General features: G+C 47.4%; 1 protein-coding gene across 4 annotated transcripts in view; it reads right to left on the bottom strand.

The window, feature by feature from the left end:
- Positions 1-3,374: 3,374 nt before the first annotated feature.
- ehbp1 (EH domain binding protein 1) overlaps positions 3,375-14,908 on the bottom strand; it is a 351,647-nt gene continuing 340,113 nt past the window's right edge. For 3 of the 4 annotated variants that reach the window (XM_033026305.1, XM_033026307.1, XM_033026306.1), the window contains 2 exons: positions 5,436-5,550; positions 3,375-4,463 (listed from right to left, as the gene is read on the bottom strand). In XM_033026305.1, the coding sequence (XP_032882196.1) occupies positions 4,373-4,463; positions 5,436-5,550 (206 nt within the window). In that variant the 3' untranslated portion in view covers positions 3,375-4,372. The remainder of the gene's footprint in view (positions 4,464-5,435; positions 5,551-14,908) is intronic. The other variant, XM_033026308.1, reaches the window with a different exon arrangement.

The following is a 14,908-nucleotide window of genomic DNA, read 5'->3' as shown; positions in this document are numbered from 1 at the left end:
GGTGGCGAGGTATCAAAGAAAGCCCTCTGCAAGCGTCACTTTTCTTTAGTGAACAAATAAAATACGGTAACAGAATATCATGGAGGGCACAGAATATCCTTAACTGTTTTTGAAAGGTTCGGTGGATTCCACAGAAGACTTTAATAAGCCTGTGCCCATTCTTTTGTTGCTCCCCACAAAATCAACTCATTCTAATTGAAGCGGGAGCTGAAAGCGAGCTAATGTTCAAAGTAAATAGCCGCCAGACGACCAATCGCATTTTTTATTATATGGAACACCTCATCAAAGGGGGTTTACAAGAGTTCCCTCTCGCTCACTAAAGTCATCGATACGAACATATTTTATAACAAAAGGTCACCGATCCATTCAGCACAAACTCACCAATAAATGCAGTTTGCAGAAGTTTTTTTTAAAATTTTGTTTTTTTCACTCCTGCATTTGAAAAGTGAAAAAACTTCAAGGAAGATGATTTTACATGGAAACAAGGAATTTCCATGATAATAAGATTTCGTTACTATGAGCGGGAGAGATGCAACCAATCATTCGAAATAATTAGAAATTGTTCGGGATTAACATTGACATCGTTTATAAAATGCTAATGCCTTTAGAAAAACACAAGATCACATGGCCATTGGTAATTTACCATGCGTACAGACGGCATGGTTGTAGTTGTTATATTGTTCATCCATGATTATGTCCCATTGTCACTGGGATATTTCGCTGTCATTTGGGCGAAAATTGTTGTTCCAATTATCGAGTTAATTTCTAATTCGTGAAGTTATTACTGTGTGGAATACGAGTGCTCGGCATTATTGTTTGAATAAAAATTTTGGCTATACATTTTTGTGAATATCCAAGGTTTTAAAATTATAATTCGATAATAAAAGATAATGCTAATTTGGCGGCGAATCCCCCATAAGATAGGAAGGATTTAGTGGCGGTTTTCATTCAGTGAAGACTCTGTTTAAAATGGGATGATCATCCCGTGTTAAGTATGAAGGTATCAAGTGGCACTAACCTTTGTAATAAGAGTATTTGTCTAATCCGAAATTGCAGTCGGATTTTCTTGAAGCCGAGACGAAAGCCTTGGATCGGGCGGGCGGGCGGGCGGCCGAGAAAAGTTTAACTCTCGTTCCTTCAAAGCTTCAAGTCAGAGACTGCCGCGGGATTCCGAGTCGGCTGATCCCCACATAGACCAAAATAAATAACACTCGGCGGCAATGCGAACTACGGGGTAAATTCTGCAGCAGATTGTAACGGCCACACTTGGTTTATTTTGCTGAAATCATATCAAGGGCTCCGTGAAAAAGGGGTTTGTAATCTCGACGTTCAACACCTGGAGCTACAGTTAAACACTTCAAAGAGTCCAGATGTGACAATTTCCAAAGCCCAGTCCTCAACAACTCATAGGTGAAGCGCCGAAAGTTCACAAACTGCGAGTCTGCACGTTTGTTAGCCTTTTTTTGTGAGTGTTTGTCGTGTCCACTTGTTACTGACAGGTAAGGCTGAAAAACAGAGTCACCGTTTATCATGTGATTTATATTTTATTCGTCGTTATAATAACCGGGGTGTTTTCGATGTGCCGTTACTTGGGTCGGTAAGTTTAAATACACATCGCCTTTGCGATTCTGTGGCCGACGTAGCTTTGAACATATTGTGCACTTTTGCTGACTAATTGGTAGAAAACTGCCTTTAATTCAGAATATATCGGTAATGGACACGGGGACGAGGCCGCGTTGGATCCAACTCATTCATGGAGTTTAGGTCGCAGCGAGTAGCAGGTTCGGGCACTTTGGCGACAGATCCAAATACGTTAAACTGAGCAAGAACGGCGCCGAGAGACACAACAATTCCGTTTAAAAGTATCAGAACGACAGGCGCGACATTAAACTTATTCGCTCCATTTATTCGCGGGCGAGCGAGTCTGTCTTTAGACGAGCGATTGCAAAGACTCTTGTGTGAAAACAGATGGTCCATGCAAGATTGTTTTATAAACCGCCCTTATGGGGAGGAATGGCCTACATTAACCTAAATAAAAACACAGGCGTTGGCGAGCCCGGGTTGGACAATATATTCACATCAAGCTATTGAACAGAATATGCAGGGATTGCAGATTAGGTGTTCACTATAAAATGTTGCCGATTGGATTGAGGACAATGTTGTGGACGCGGCACAATAAGGCGTTCGGTGGAATATTATAACGTGGGCGCGGGGTTATAAAATATATAGAAATATAACGCTGTGACCTGCAGTTGGGTGAGAGATAAATTCTGCACAGCATTCCGCTGTATTGGCAGCGTGGTCTAAATCATCTACAAAATTATCTCCAACAAAAGTGCTAGTTTATGAGTTTAGTTGCAGAAAAACAAGGTGTTGAAACTTCAAGCTTTGATACCGCGGCGAGCTGGCGTTTCGGCTTTTGTTCAGTTTCCTGGTCCACATTGTGAATGCGAAGTGTTCAATCTCCCGGGGAAGCGCGTGTACGGAAAAGCAGTCAGCGCAAACAAGGTGTGCAAAATATCTAATACCATTTTATTAGCCTTATTTCAAATAAATAATGATCGAAGTAACGATAAAGAATAATTTATGGTGCGGTTTAAAATGTTAACACATTAATTGAAATTTATTCAATCACGGTCGATTGCATTTAATATCCAAGGTCTGAAAGCATCGACACGAAGCTCGTGTGGCCTCCGCGCCTGACCCGGGTTACCTGTAACGGGACAACCCGCGCCTGACCCGGGTTACCTGTAACTGGACAACCCGCGCCTGACCCGGGTTACCTGTAACTGGACAACCCGCGCCTGACCCGGGTTACCTGTAACGGGACAACCTGTCCAGAAGTCTGAAGAAGGGTCTCGACCTGAAACGTCACCCATTCCTTCTCTCCAGAGATGCTGCCTGTCCCGCTGTTACTCCAGCTTTTTGTGTTTATATTCAGTTTAAACCAGCACATTGGACAAGCCTGACCCAGGTTACCCACCTGTAAGTGACGGGCCGAGGGGGCGGCGGTGCCAGCAGTTCCTACACATTTGGACCAGCGAGTGTTCCCCAATCTCTAATCAGGTTTTCCCACTGCTCACAGTTTAGTTCATCAACGAGTTAACAGGAAGAGCGATATTTACCGGGAGAATCATCTACCGCGCGAATCTGACGATATTTCTCAAGGATTGTATTGGAAAGTTTGACCTTTAGGGAGCAAAATGTAATTTGCTGAAAGACTTGTTCTGAAGGCGACGTCAGCGGATGAGATGGTGGCAGCTAAAGCCACGGTTATTCCCGGTCCCATCTCTTGCCTGACCCGCGACAACATCAGCCCGACAAGCCAACAACTCACACCGTTGTGAGCACAAACAGCAATCTCTCCGTTAGGAAACACTTCAAAGTTAACTTTTTATTGAAGATTCGTGACCCTGGAATAAATAAACAGGAATATTTCTCCACATACAGCATCCGACCTCAGACTTATGCAGCAATTTGGCGGAAGGTAATTTTGGGCCCTGAAGATGTTTCTGGTCAGCAGGAGCCGGGCATCTTGTTCTGGGAATATCTGCCCTCGTTTATCAGCCCTTTAGAGTTGCGACTAAAACCAGCTTGAGAGAACATCATCACACTCTGTATAATCTTGTTTTTTATATATTTATATCATCCAGATTCCCATCGACTCGACACTCAAATGAAACGGTCACATTCTCTGTTGTGAAATGCAGCAACTAGCAAGCATCGACATTTACACCTTTACATATTTGTTTTAGACTTTTAAAACTTGAAGCAGCCGAAATGTGACAGTCCGATGTGTTTTGGAAGTCTGTAGGCGGGACCCGCGGTCGCAGAGGGACCCGCGGTCGCAGAGGGACCGCAGTCGTAGCGGGACCCGCAGTCGCAGAGGGACCGCAGTCGTAGCGGGACCCGCAGTCGCAGAGGGACCGCAGTCGCAGAGGGACCGCAGTCGTAGCGGGACCCGCAGTCGCAGAGAGTCCCGCGGTCGTAGAGGGAGCCGCGGCGTTTGCGGGAGTGGTTGCGGTGGTTCCCGCAAATCCCGGGCCACACAACGCCATTTGTGATCCGGAATCCATCCCAGAGTCAGTGGCAGACGACTATGTGAAGGAAGCAGCGTGAACAGTAAAGCTGGCCACAAGGAACAAGTTAACAGCTCTGCTAGATTTGTAACCAGTTTCCTTTGGTAGTTTCCTAACTATATCCGATTAAGATCGATCACACTGATACAAATAAAACAATCACAGATTTTTTTTTACAAAATACACTTTGATAAAAGCAGCGAGCGGGCGGGCGGGGGGGGGGGGAGGGAGGACGGGCCAGTGTCCGTCAATGTTCATGCAGTGAGACAGGAGCTCGGGCCTGCTCTGACATCTCACTGAACCACGCATTTATCTTCCTTCTTCACAATCTTGCCTTTGTTTTGTTCCAGAGTTCGTTCCAAATGTTCGTCTTCTTCCTCCGCCCTGGAACAGACAAGATGATGAGCAGACGTGGACATCCCGAGCACCAGCTTCACCCAAACAACCTGCACCTTCTTCAGTCTGTGTTGGCCGCGCGGTTACAGGCGGCAGCTTTGGAGCCCCCCCCACTCTCTGCCCCCCCCCCACTCTCTGCCCCCCCCACTCTCTGCCCCCCCCCCCCACTCTCTGCCCAGCCCCCCCTCTCTGCCCCCCCCCCCACTCTCTGCCCACCCCCCACTCTCTGCCCCCCCCCCACTCTCTGCCCCCCCCACTCTCTGCCCCCCCCACTCTCTGCCCCCCCCCACTCTCTGCCCCCCCCCACTCTCTGCCCCCCCCCCACTCTCTGCCCACCCCCCCACTCTCTGCCCCCCACCCCCCTCTCTGCCCCCCCCCCACCTCTGCCCCCCCCCCCTCTCTGCCCACCCCCCACCCTCTCTCCCCCCCCCCCCCTCTCTGCCCCCCCCCCCTCTCTGCCCCCCCCACTCTAGCCCCCCCCTTCCCCCCCCCACTCTCTGCCCCCCCCCCACTCCTCTGTCCCCCCCCCAACTCTCTTTCCCCCCCCCCTCCCCCCCCCCTCCTCTGCCCCCCCCCCCCCTCTCTGCCCCCCCCCCCCCCTCTGCCCCCCCCCCTCCTCTCCCATCCCCCACTCTCTGCCCCCCCCCCCCCTCTCTCCCCACCCCCACTCTCTGCCCCCCCCCTCTCTTGCCCACCCCCCACTCTCTGCCCCCCCCCACCTCTCTGCCCACCCCCACTCCCTTGCCCCACCCCCACTCTCTTCCCCCCCCCCCACTCTCTGCCCCCCACCCCACTCTCTGCCCCCCCCCACTCTCTGCCCCCCCCCACTCTCTGCCCACCCCCCCAACTCTCTGTCCCCCCCCCCCACTCTCTGCCCACCCCCCCACTCTCTGCCCCCCCCCCACCCCTCTCTCCCCCCAACCCCCCCCCCCCCCCCGGCCGGGCCGGCCCGCCACTCACTGCTTCTCCTGTGCGTCCAGGTCGCGGACGAGCGCGTCCCTCTTGTTCACCAGAATCACCAACTCGTCCAGGAGAAGCTGTTCCCGCCGCTTCTGCGCCTCGGTCTTCTGCCAATCTGCGGGCGGACACACACGGACAGTGTTTTACACAAACCCCGTCTCAGCCCCAAACCTCACCCGCCCCTTCTCCCCACAGATGCTGCGCGTCCCGCTCAGTTACTCCAGCACTTTGTGTCTCCCTTCGGTTAAAGCAGCATCTGCACTTCCTTCTTGCACAAAGCCCCCGGCACTCGGGCTCAGCTGACTTTGTTCAGCAAAGTGCTCTTACTGTTGTACCAGGGTTTACACCGAGCCCCGGCCACTCGCCTCCGGCTCCAGCCTCACTCACTGCCGCCGCCAACACACTCGCTGCCGGCGTTTGTGGCTTCAATGCGGCCGGACACGGGGGAATACGCGGCGGAGCCTTCAGCCACTGCACGGATATATATATATATATATATACACACACACACACCTACACACATCTACATACACCCCTACACACACACACATCTACACACACACACACCTACACACACACACCCTATACCCCACACACACCCCACCCACACTCACCCCCCCACACACACACGCATCCTAAATTCCAGAGTATACAAGCCCACTCACTCCACTCTATCAACATATGACAGTCCCGCTATCCCGGGAATTAACATAGAAACATAGAAAATAGGTGCAGGAGGAGGCCATTCGGCCCTTCGAACCAGCACCGCCATTCATTGTGATCATGGCTGATCATCCCCTATCTATAACCCGTGCCTGCCTTCTCCCCATATCCATTGACTCCACTAGCCCCTAGAGCTCTATCTAACTGTCTCTTAAATCCATCCAGTGATTTGGCCTCCACTGCCCTCTGTGGCAGGGAATTCCATAAATTCACAACTCTCTGGGTGAAAAGTTTTTTCTCACATCAGTCTTAAATGACCTCCCCTTTATTTTAAGACTGTGGCCCCTGGTTCTGGACTCGCCCAATATTGGGAACATTTTTCCTGCATCTAACTTGTCCAGTCCTTTTATAATTTTATATGTTTCTATAAGATACCCCCTCATCCTTCTAAACTCCAGTGAATACAAGCCTAGTCTTTTCAATCTTTCCTCATATGACAGTCCCGCCATCCCAGGGATCAATCTCGTGAACCTACGCTGCACTGCCTCAATCACAAGGATGTCCTTCCTCAAATTAGGAGACCAAAACTGTACACAATATTCCAGATGTGGTCTCACCAGAGCCCTATACAACTGTAGAAGAACCTCTTTACTCCTATACTGAAATCCTCTTGTTATGAAGGCCAACAGTCCATTCTTTTTCTTCACTGCCTGCTGTACCTGCACGCCAACTTTCAGTGACCGGTGTACAAGGACACCCAGGTCTCGCTGCACTCCCCCCCTTACCTAACCTAACCCCATTGAGATAATAATCTGCCCCATTGCTTTTGCCACCAAAGTGGATAACCTCACATTTCTCTATATTATACTGCATCTGCCATGCATCTGCCCACTCACACAACCTGTCCAGGTCACCCTGCAACCTCCTAACATCCTCTTCACAGTTCACACTGCTACCCAGCTTTGTGTCATCCACAAACTTGCTAGTATTGCTCTTAATTCCTTCTTCCAAATCATTAATATATATGGTAAACAGTTGCGGCCCCAACACCGAGCCTTGCGGCACTCCACTCGCCACTGCCTGCCTTTCTTAAAAGGACCCGTTCAGTCCTATTCTTTGCTTCCGGTCTGCCAACCAATTTTCTATCCATGTCAACACCCCACCCTAACCTCGTGAACCTACGCTGCACTCCCTCAATAGCAAGAATGTTCTTCCTCAAATTTGGAGACCAAAACTGCACACAACAGCAGAAGGACCTCTTTGCTCCTATACTCAACTCCTCTTGTTATTAAGCTCAACATGTCATTAGCTTTCTTCACCTCATGCTGTATCTGCATGCTTACTTTCAGTGACTGATGACCAAGGACCCCCAGATCTCATTGTACTTCCCCTTTTCCAAACTTGACATCATTCAGATAATAATCTGCCTTCCTGCTTTTGCCACCAAAGTGGATAACCTCACATTTATCCACATTGAACTGCATCTGCTTTGCATCTGCCCACTCACCCAACCTGTCCAAGTCACCCTGCATTTTTCATAGCATCCTCCTCACAGTTCACACTGCCACCCAGCTTTATGTCATCTGTAAATTTGCTAATGTTACTTTTAATCCCTTCATCTAAATCATGAATGTATATTGTAAATAACTGCTGTCCCAGCACTGAGCCTTGTGGTACCCCACTAGTCACTGCCTGCCATTCTGGAAGAGACCCGTTAATCCCTACTCTTTGTTTCCTGCCTGTCAACCAATTTTCTATCCATGACAATACCCTACTCCCAATACTATGTGCCCTAATTTTGCCCACTAATCTCCTATGTGGGACCTTATCAAATGCTTTCTGAAAGTCCAGGTACACTACATCCACTGGCTCTCCCTTGTCCATTTTCCTAGTTACATCCTCAAAAAATTCCAGAACATTAGTCAAGCATGATTTCCCCTTCGTAAATCCATGCTGAATCGGACCCATCCTGTTACTGCTATCCAAATGTGCGGCTATTTAATCTTTTATAATTGACTCAAGTATCTTCCCCAGCACCGATGTCAGGCTAACTGGTCTATAATTCCCTATTTTCTCTCTCCCGCCTTTCTTAAAAACTGGGATAACATTAGCTACCCTCCAATCCACAGGAACTGATCCTGAGTCTATAGAACATTGGAAAATTATCACCAAGGCATCCACAATTTCTAGAGCCACTTCCTTAAGTGCCCTGGGATACAGACCATCAGGCCCTGGGGATTTATCAGCCTTCAGTCCCATCAGTCGACCCAACACCATTTCCTGCCTAATGTGAATTTCCTTCAGTTCCTCCGTCACCCTAGGTCCTCTGGCCACTGGTACATCTGGGAGATTGTTTGTGTCTTCCTTAGTGAAGACAGATCCAAAGTACCTGTTCAATTCGTCTGCCATTTCCTTGTACCCCATAATAAATTCACTTGTTTCTGTCCTCAAGGGTCCAACTTTGGTCTTAACCATTTTTTTCCTCTTCACATGCCTAAAGAAGCTTTTACTATCCTCCTTTATATTCTAGGCTTTGTACCTCATCTTTTCTCCCTGTTTTGCTTTTTTAGTTATCTTCTGTTGCTCTTTAAAAGGTTCTCAATCCTCTGGCTTCCCACTCATCTTTGCTACGTTGTACTTCTTCTCTTTTATTTTTATACTGTCCCTGACGTCCCTTGTCAGCCACAGTCGCCCCTTACTCCCCTTGGAATCTTTCTTCCTCTTTGGAATGAACTGATCCTGCACCTTCTGTATTATTCCCAGAAATACCTGCCATTGTTGTTCCACTGTCATCCCTGCTAGGGTATCTTTCCAGTCAACTTTGGCCAGCTCCTCCCTCATGGCCCCATAGTCCAACTTTGTTCAACTGTAATACTGACACTTCCGATTTTCCCTTTTCCCTCTCAAATTGTAGATTAAAACATCATATTATGATCACTACTTCCTAATGGCTCCTTTACCTCAAGTTCCTTTATCAAATCCGGTTCATTACTCAACACTAAATCCAGAATTGCCTTCTCCCTGATAGGCTCCAATACAAGCTGCTCTAAGAATCCATCTCGGAGGCACTCCACAAACTCCCTTTCTTGGGGTCCAGTACCAACCTGATTTTCCCAGTCTACCTGCATGCTGAAATCTCCCATAACAACAGTAGCATTATCTTTATGACATGTGAATATTAACTCTTGATTCAATTTGCACCCTATATCCAGGTTACTATTTGGGGGCCTGTAGATATGTCCCATTAGGGTCTTTTTACCCTTACAATTCCTTAGTTCTATCCATACTGACTCCACATCTCCTGTTTCTATGTCACCCCTCGCAAGGGACTGAATTTCATTCCTTACCAACAGAGCTACCCCACCCCCTTTGCCCACCTGTCTGTCTCTTCGATAGGAGGTATACCCTTGAATATTCAGTTCCCAGCCCTGGCCCTCTTGCAGCCATGTCTCTGTAATTCCCACATCATACTTGCCAGTTTCTAACTGAGCCTCAAGCTCATCCACTTTATTTCTTATACTTTGTGCATTCATATATAATACTTTTAATCCATTACGCCCCTCACAAACCCAGTCGACCCATTCATTCATCGTATGTCAGTATCACGGGAATACATGGTATCCTGGGAATTAACCTTGTAAACCTACGCTGCACTCACTCAATAGCAATAATGTGCTTCCTCAAATTAGGAGACCAAAATTGCACACAATACTACAAGTGCGGTCTCACCAGGGCCCTGTACAACTTCCTTGCCAGGGCCCATGTAGGACTTCCTTGCTCCTAAACTCAAATCCTCTCGCAATGAAGGCCAATATGCCATTAAGCTTTCTTCACTGCCTGCTGTACATGTTTGCTTACTTTCAGTGACTGTTGTACAAGCACACCCAGGTCTCGTTGCACCTTCCCATTTCCTAATCTGACACCATTCAGATAATAGACACAAAATGCTGGATTAACCCAGCGGAACAGGCAGCATCTCTGGAGATAAGGAATGGGCGACGATTCGGGTCGAGACCCTTCTTCAGTCTGAACTTGGAGAAATCACATTTAATTCACTCGTCCAAATCGTTAATATATATTGTAAATAACCGGGGTCCCAGCACCGAGCCTTGTGGCATCCAACTAGTCACTGACTATAAGTTTTTATAGATATGTGAAGAGAAAAAGATTAGTTAAAACAAATGTAGGTCCCTTGCAGTCAGAAACAGGTGAATTGATCATGGGGAACAAGGACATGGCAGACCAATTGAATAACTACTTTGGTTCTGTCTTCACTAATGGCCGGTTCTCACGGTGCGACCTGACGCAAGATGTCACCAGAGTGAAGTGGTCGTGGTCCAGCACGAGTTCCGCACGATATAACGGGGGGTAGATAAAGAGTTCTCACGGTACTCGGCATTTGTGCGAGTGACTTGTCCGTCTCCCGATCTTTCCCGTTAATCGTGAATGAACATCGTGGACTGTAGTGTAGTTAATTACGTGACACAAATGATGAAACTTTTTTTCACACACTATATAAATATCCTCCGTTCGTAGAATTGGCTCATTTGCAGACATGCCTATACAAAGTTGGTTCGAGTACAGGCTGATTGTTATTTTCATTGACGCGCTGTATGCATTAGCGCAACATGTGCATCGAAAACGCTTGCGTGAAGGCAGAAGGGTGAGATTAATTAAAAAGAGAATTAAGAGGAAGTCTCACTGGGTTAAGCCCATGTTTCAACGGAGACCTCAATTTGGACAATATGAGCAACTGCTTAATGTGCTGTGCGAAGAGGATAAAAGTGCATTCAAAAACTTTGTCAGAATTTCACCCGAGCTCTTTAATGAGTTAAAGAATAATTTGGGACCTCTGCTGAAGAAGACTGACACTGTAATGAGAAAGGCACTGGAACCACGGTTGCGCATAGCAATCACCCTCCGCTACTTGGCCTCAGGCGATTCTTATAAAAGTCTATCTTACAACTTTCTTGTCGCCACCAACAGCATCTGTGGTATTGTCCGAGAAACCTGTGAGGCGATCATCCAATTTTATTCAGCTGAAGTGATGGAATGCCCCAGTACACCAGATGCGTGGAAGAGAGTTGCACTGGGGTTTGAAAACAGGTGGAACTTTGCTCACACATGTGGGGCTTTGGATGGCAAGCATGTGGCAATTCGTAAACCACCCGGAGGTGGCTCAAATTATTTCAATTACAAGAAATTCCACTCAATTGAACTCATGGCGGTGGTTGATTATAACTACAACTTCCTGTATGTTGATGTGGGCACACCTGGAAGTGTTGGTGATGGCCGGATTTGGAAAGAAACCTGGCTTGGAAAGAAAATGGAAGGTGGAACAGCAGGCATGCCTGATCCAGAACCTCTGTCAGGAGAAGACAGCCCGGACATCCCATATGCGATGGTTGCTGATGAAGCCTTTGCACTACGGCCCTGGATTATGAAGCCATATCCACAGAGGAATCTAACTAGGGAACAGAGGATCTTCAATTACAGGCTGTCAAGGGCCAGGAGGGTAGTAGAAAATTATTTTGGCATCTTGGCAAACAGATTTAGATGCTTGCTCAAGACAATGGAGCAGAAGCCCAAGAATGTTGAGACTATAGTATATGCAGCATGTGTTCTGCACAACCTGATCCGAATGAGAGGTGCAGCTGCTGGATCAGCAACATCCATCCAGGACGGATCTCTGATCTGCAAGTCTCTGCAAGTCTCTGCAAGTCTTACTGTGAAAAAGATTCTCAAACAATGACAATTAGGTGGGACGTCCTCGATGGACACATGGTCCATTGGCGATATTGAGACCACCTTTTTTACTCACCTTATGTCCCCTCTGTCAAGCTTCCGGGTTTACCGTTCGCAGGAGTTCCCACGGTACCCGCAGGAGTCATTACGGATATCGCACTGGCATCTGCGTTCATACAATGTTGCAACGCTCACCAAAAAGTGCTCAAGTCACTCCTGGAGAAATTCAAAAATGTTTGAATTTTCTCCCGACCTTACAAAGTTACACGACTACCTGCCGTTAGCGCCACGGAGGTCCTCGGTGGTCCACGAATGCCGTACTGTTATCGCAGGAGGTTCCCACGATGTTAAACTCTTGTTAAGTCTTGCGTCAGGTCGCACCGTGAGAATGCCCTTTAAGGAAGACATAAATAATCTGCCGGAAATAGCAGGGGACCGGGGGTCAAATGAGATGGAGGAACTGAGTGAAATCCAGGTTAGCCAGGAAGTGGTGTTAGGTAAATTGAATGGATTAAAGGCCGATAAATCTCCAGGGCCAGATAGGCTACATCCCAGAGTATTTAAGGAAGTAGCCCCAGAATTAGTGGATGCATTAGTGATAATTTTTCAAAACTCTTTAGATTCTGGAGTAGTTCCTGAGGATTGGAGGGTAGCTAATGTAATCCCACCTATTAAAAAGTGAAGGAGAGAGAAAACGGGGAATTACAGACCAGTTAGTCTAACATTGGTAGTGGGGAAACTGCTAGTCAGTTATTAAAGATGGGAGAGCAGCACATTTGGAAAGTGGTGAAATCATTGGACAAAGTCAGCATGGATTTATGAAAGGTAAATCATGTCTAACGAATCTTATAGAATTTTTCGAGGATGTAACTAGTAGTGTGGATTAGGGAGAACCAGTGGATGTGTTATATCTGGACTTTCAGAAGGCTTTAGACAAGGTCCCATAAGAGATTAGTATGCAAACTTAAAGCACACGGTATAGGGGGTTCAGTATTGATGTGGATAGAGAACTGGCTGGCAGACAGGAAGCAAAGAGTAGGAGTAAACGGGTCCTTTTCAGAATGGCAGGCAGTGACTAGTGGGGTACCGCAAGGCTCAGTGCTGGGACCCCAGCTATTTACAATATATATCAATGATTTGGACGAGGGAATTGAATGCAACATCTCCAAGTTTGCGGATGACACGAAGCTGGGGGCAGTGTTAGCTGTGAGGAGGATGCTAAGAGGCTGCAAGGTGACTTGAATTGGTTGGGTGAGTGGGAAAATGCATGGCAGATGCAGTATAATGTGGATAAATGTGAGGTTATCCACTTTGGTGGCAAAAACAGGAAAGTAGACTATTATCTGAATGTTGGCAGATTAGGAAAAGGGGAGATGCAACGAGACCTGGATATCATGGTACACCAATCATTGAAAGTGGGCATGCAGGTGCAGAAGGCAGTGAAGAAAGCGAATGGTATGTTGGCATTCATAGCAAGAGGATTTGAGTATAGGAGCAGGGAGGTTCTACTGCAGGTACACAAAATTGCTGGGGAAACTCAGCGGGTGCAGCAGCATCTATGGAGCGAAGGAAATAGGCGACGTTTCGGGCCGAAACCCTTCCTCAGACTTCTACTGCAGTTGTACAGGGTCTTGGTGAGACCACACCTGGAGTATTGCGTACAGTTTTGGTCTCCTAATCTGAGGAAAGACATTCTTGCCATAGAGGGAGTACAGAGAAGGTTCACCAGACTGATTCCTGGGATGTCAGGACTTTCATATGAAGAAAGACTGGATAGACTCGGCTTGTATTCGCTAGAATTTAGAAGATTGGGGGGGGGGGGATCTTATAGAAAAGTACAAAATTCTTAAGGGATTGGACAGGCTAGATGCAGGATGATTGTTCCCGATGTTGGGGAAGTCCAGAACAAGGGGTCACAGTTTAAGGATAAGGGGGAAGTCTTTTAGGACCGAGATGAGAAAAACTTTTTTCACACAGAGAGTGGTGAATCTGTGGAATTCTCTGCCATATAAGGTAGTTGAGGCCAGTTCATTGGCTATATTTTAGAGGGAGTTTTGGCCCTTGTGGTAAAGGGATCAGGGGGTATGGAGAGAAGGCAGGTACAGGTTACTGAGTTGGATGATCAGCCATGATCATATCGAATGGCGGTGTAGGCTCGAAGGGCAGAATGGCCTACTCCTGCACCTATTTTCTATGTTTCTATTCTGAAAAGGACCCATTAATTCCTACTCTTTGCTTTCTGTCTGCCAACCAGTTCTCTATCCATGTCAATACCCTACCCCCAACACCAAGTGCTCTAATTTTGCACCCTAATCTCTTGTGTGGGACCTTGTCAAAGATACATCCACTGGCTCTCCCTCATCCATTCTACTTATATCCTCAAAAAATTCCACAGATTAGTGAAGCATGATTTCCCCTTCATAAATCCATGCTGACTTTGACCGATCCTGTTACTGCTTTCCAAATGGGCTGCTATAACAACTTTAATAATCAACTCAAGCATCTTCCCCACTGCTGATGTCAAGCTAACTGGTCTATAATTCCTCATTTTCTCTAACCCACTTTTCTTAAAAATGGAGGGTTACATTGGCTACCCTCCAGCCCACAGGAACTGATCCAAAGTCAAGAGAACATTGGAAAATTATCACCAATGCATCCACGATTTCTAGGGCCACCTCCTTGAATACTCTGGGATGCAGACCATCAGGCCCCGGGGATGGGATCTGCCTTCAGTCCCAACAGTTTACCCAACACCATTTGCTGTCTAATGCGGATTCCCTTCAGTTGCTCCATATCCTCACTCACAGGGTGAATGGACAGAGTCGTTTACCCACCGTAGGGGAATCAAGAATCAGAGGACAGGTTTGAGGTGAGAGGGGGAAGATTTAATAGGAACCTGAGGGACAACATTTTCATATAGTGGACGGTACAAATATGGAGTGAGCTGCCAGAGGAAGTAGTTGTTGGAAGTACTATAACAACATTCGGTCAAGTGCCTGGATAGAAAAGGTTTAGAGGGACACAGGCCAAATGCGGGGGGTGGGACAGGGAATGGGACTAGCTTA

Source organism: Amblyraja radiata, chromosome 8 (genome assembly GCF_010909765.2).
Source record: "Amblyraja radiata isolate CabotCenter1 chromosome 8, sAmbRad1.1.pri, whole genome shotgun sequence".
In the NCBI taxonomy this organism is placed as follows: Eukaryota; Metazoa; Chordata; class Chondrichthyes; order Rajiformes; family Rajidae; genus Amblyraja; species Amblyraja radiata.
This window is presented reverse-complemented; position numbering and strand designations above follow the sequence as displayed.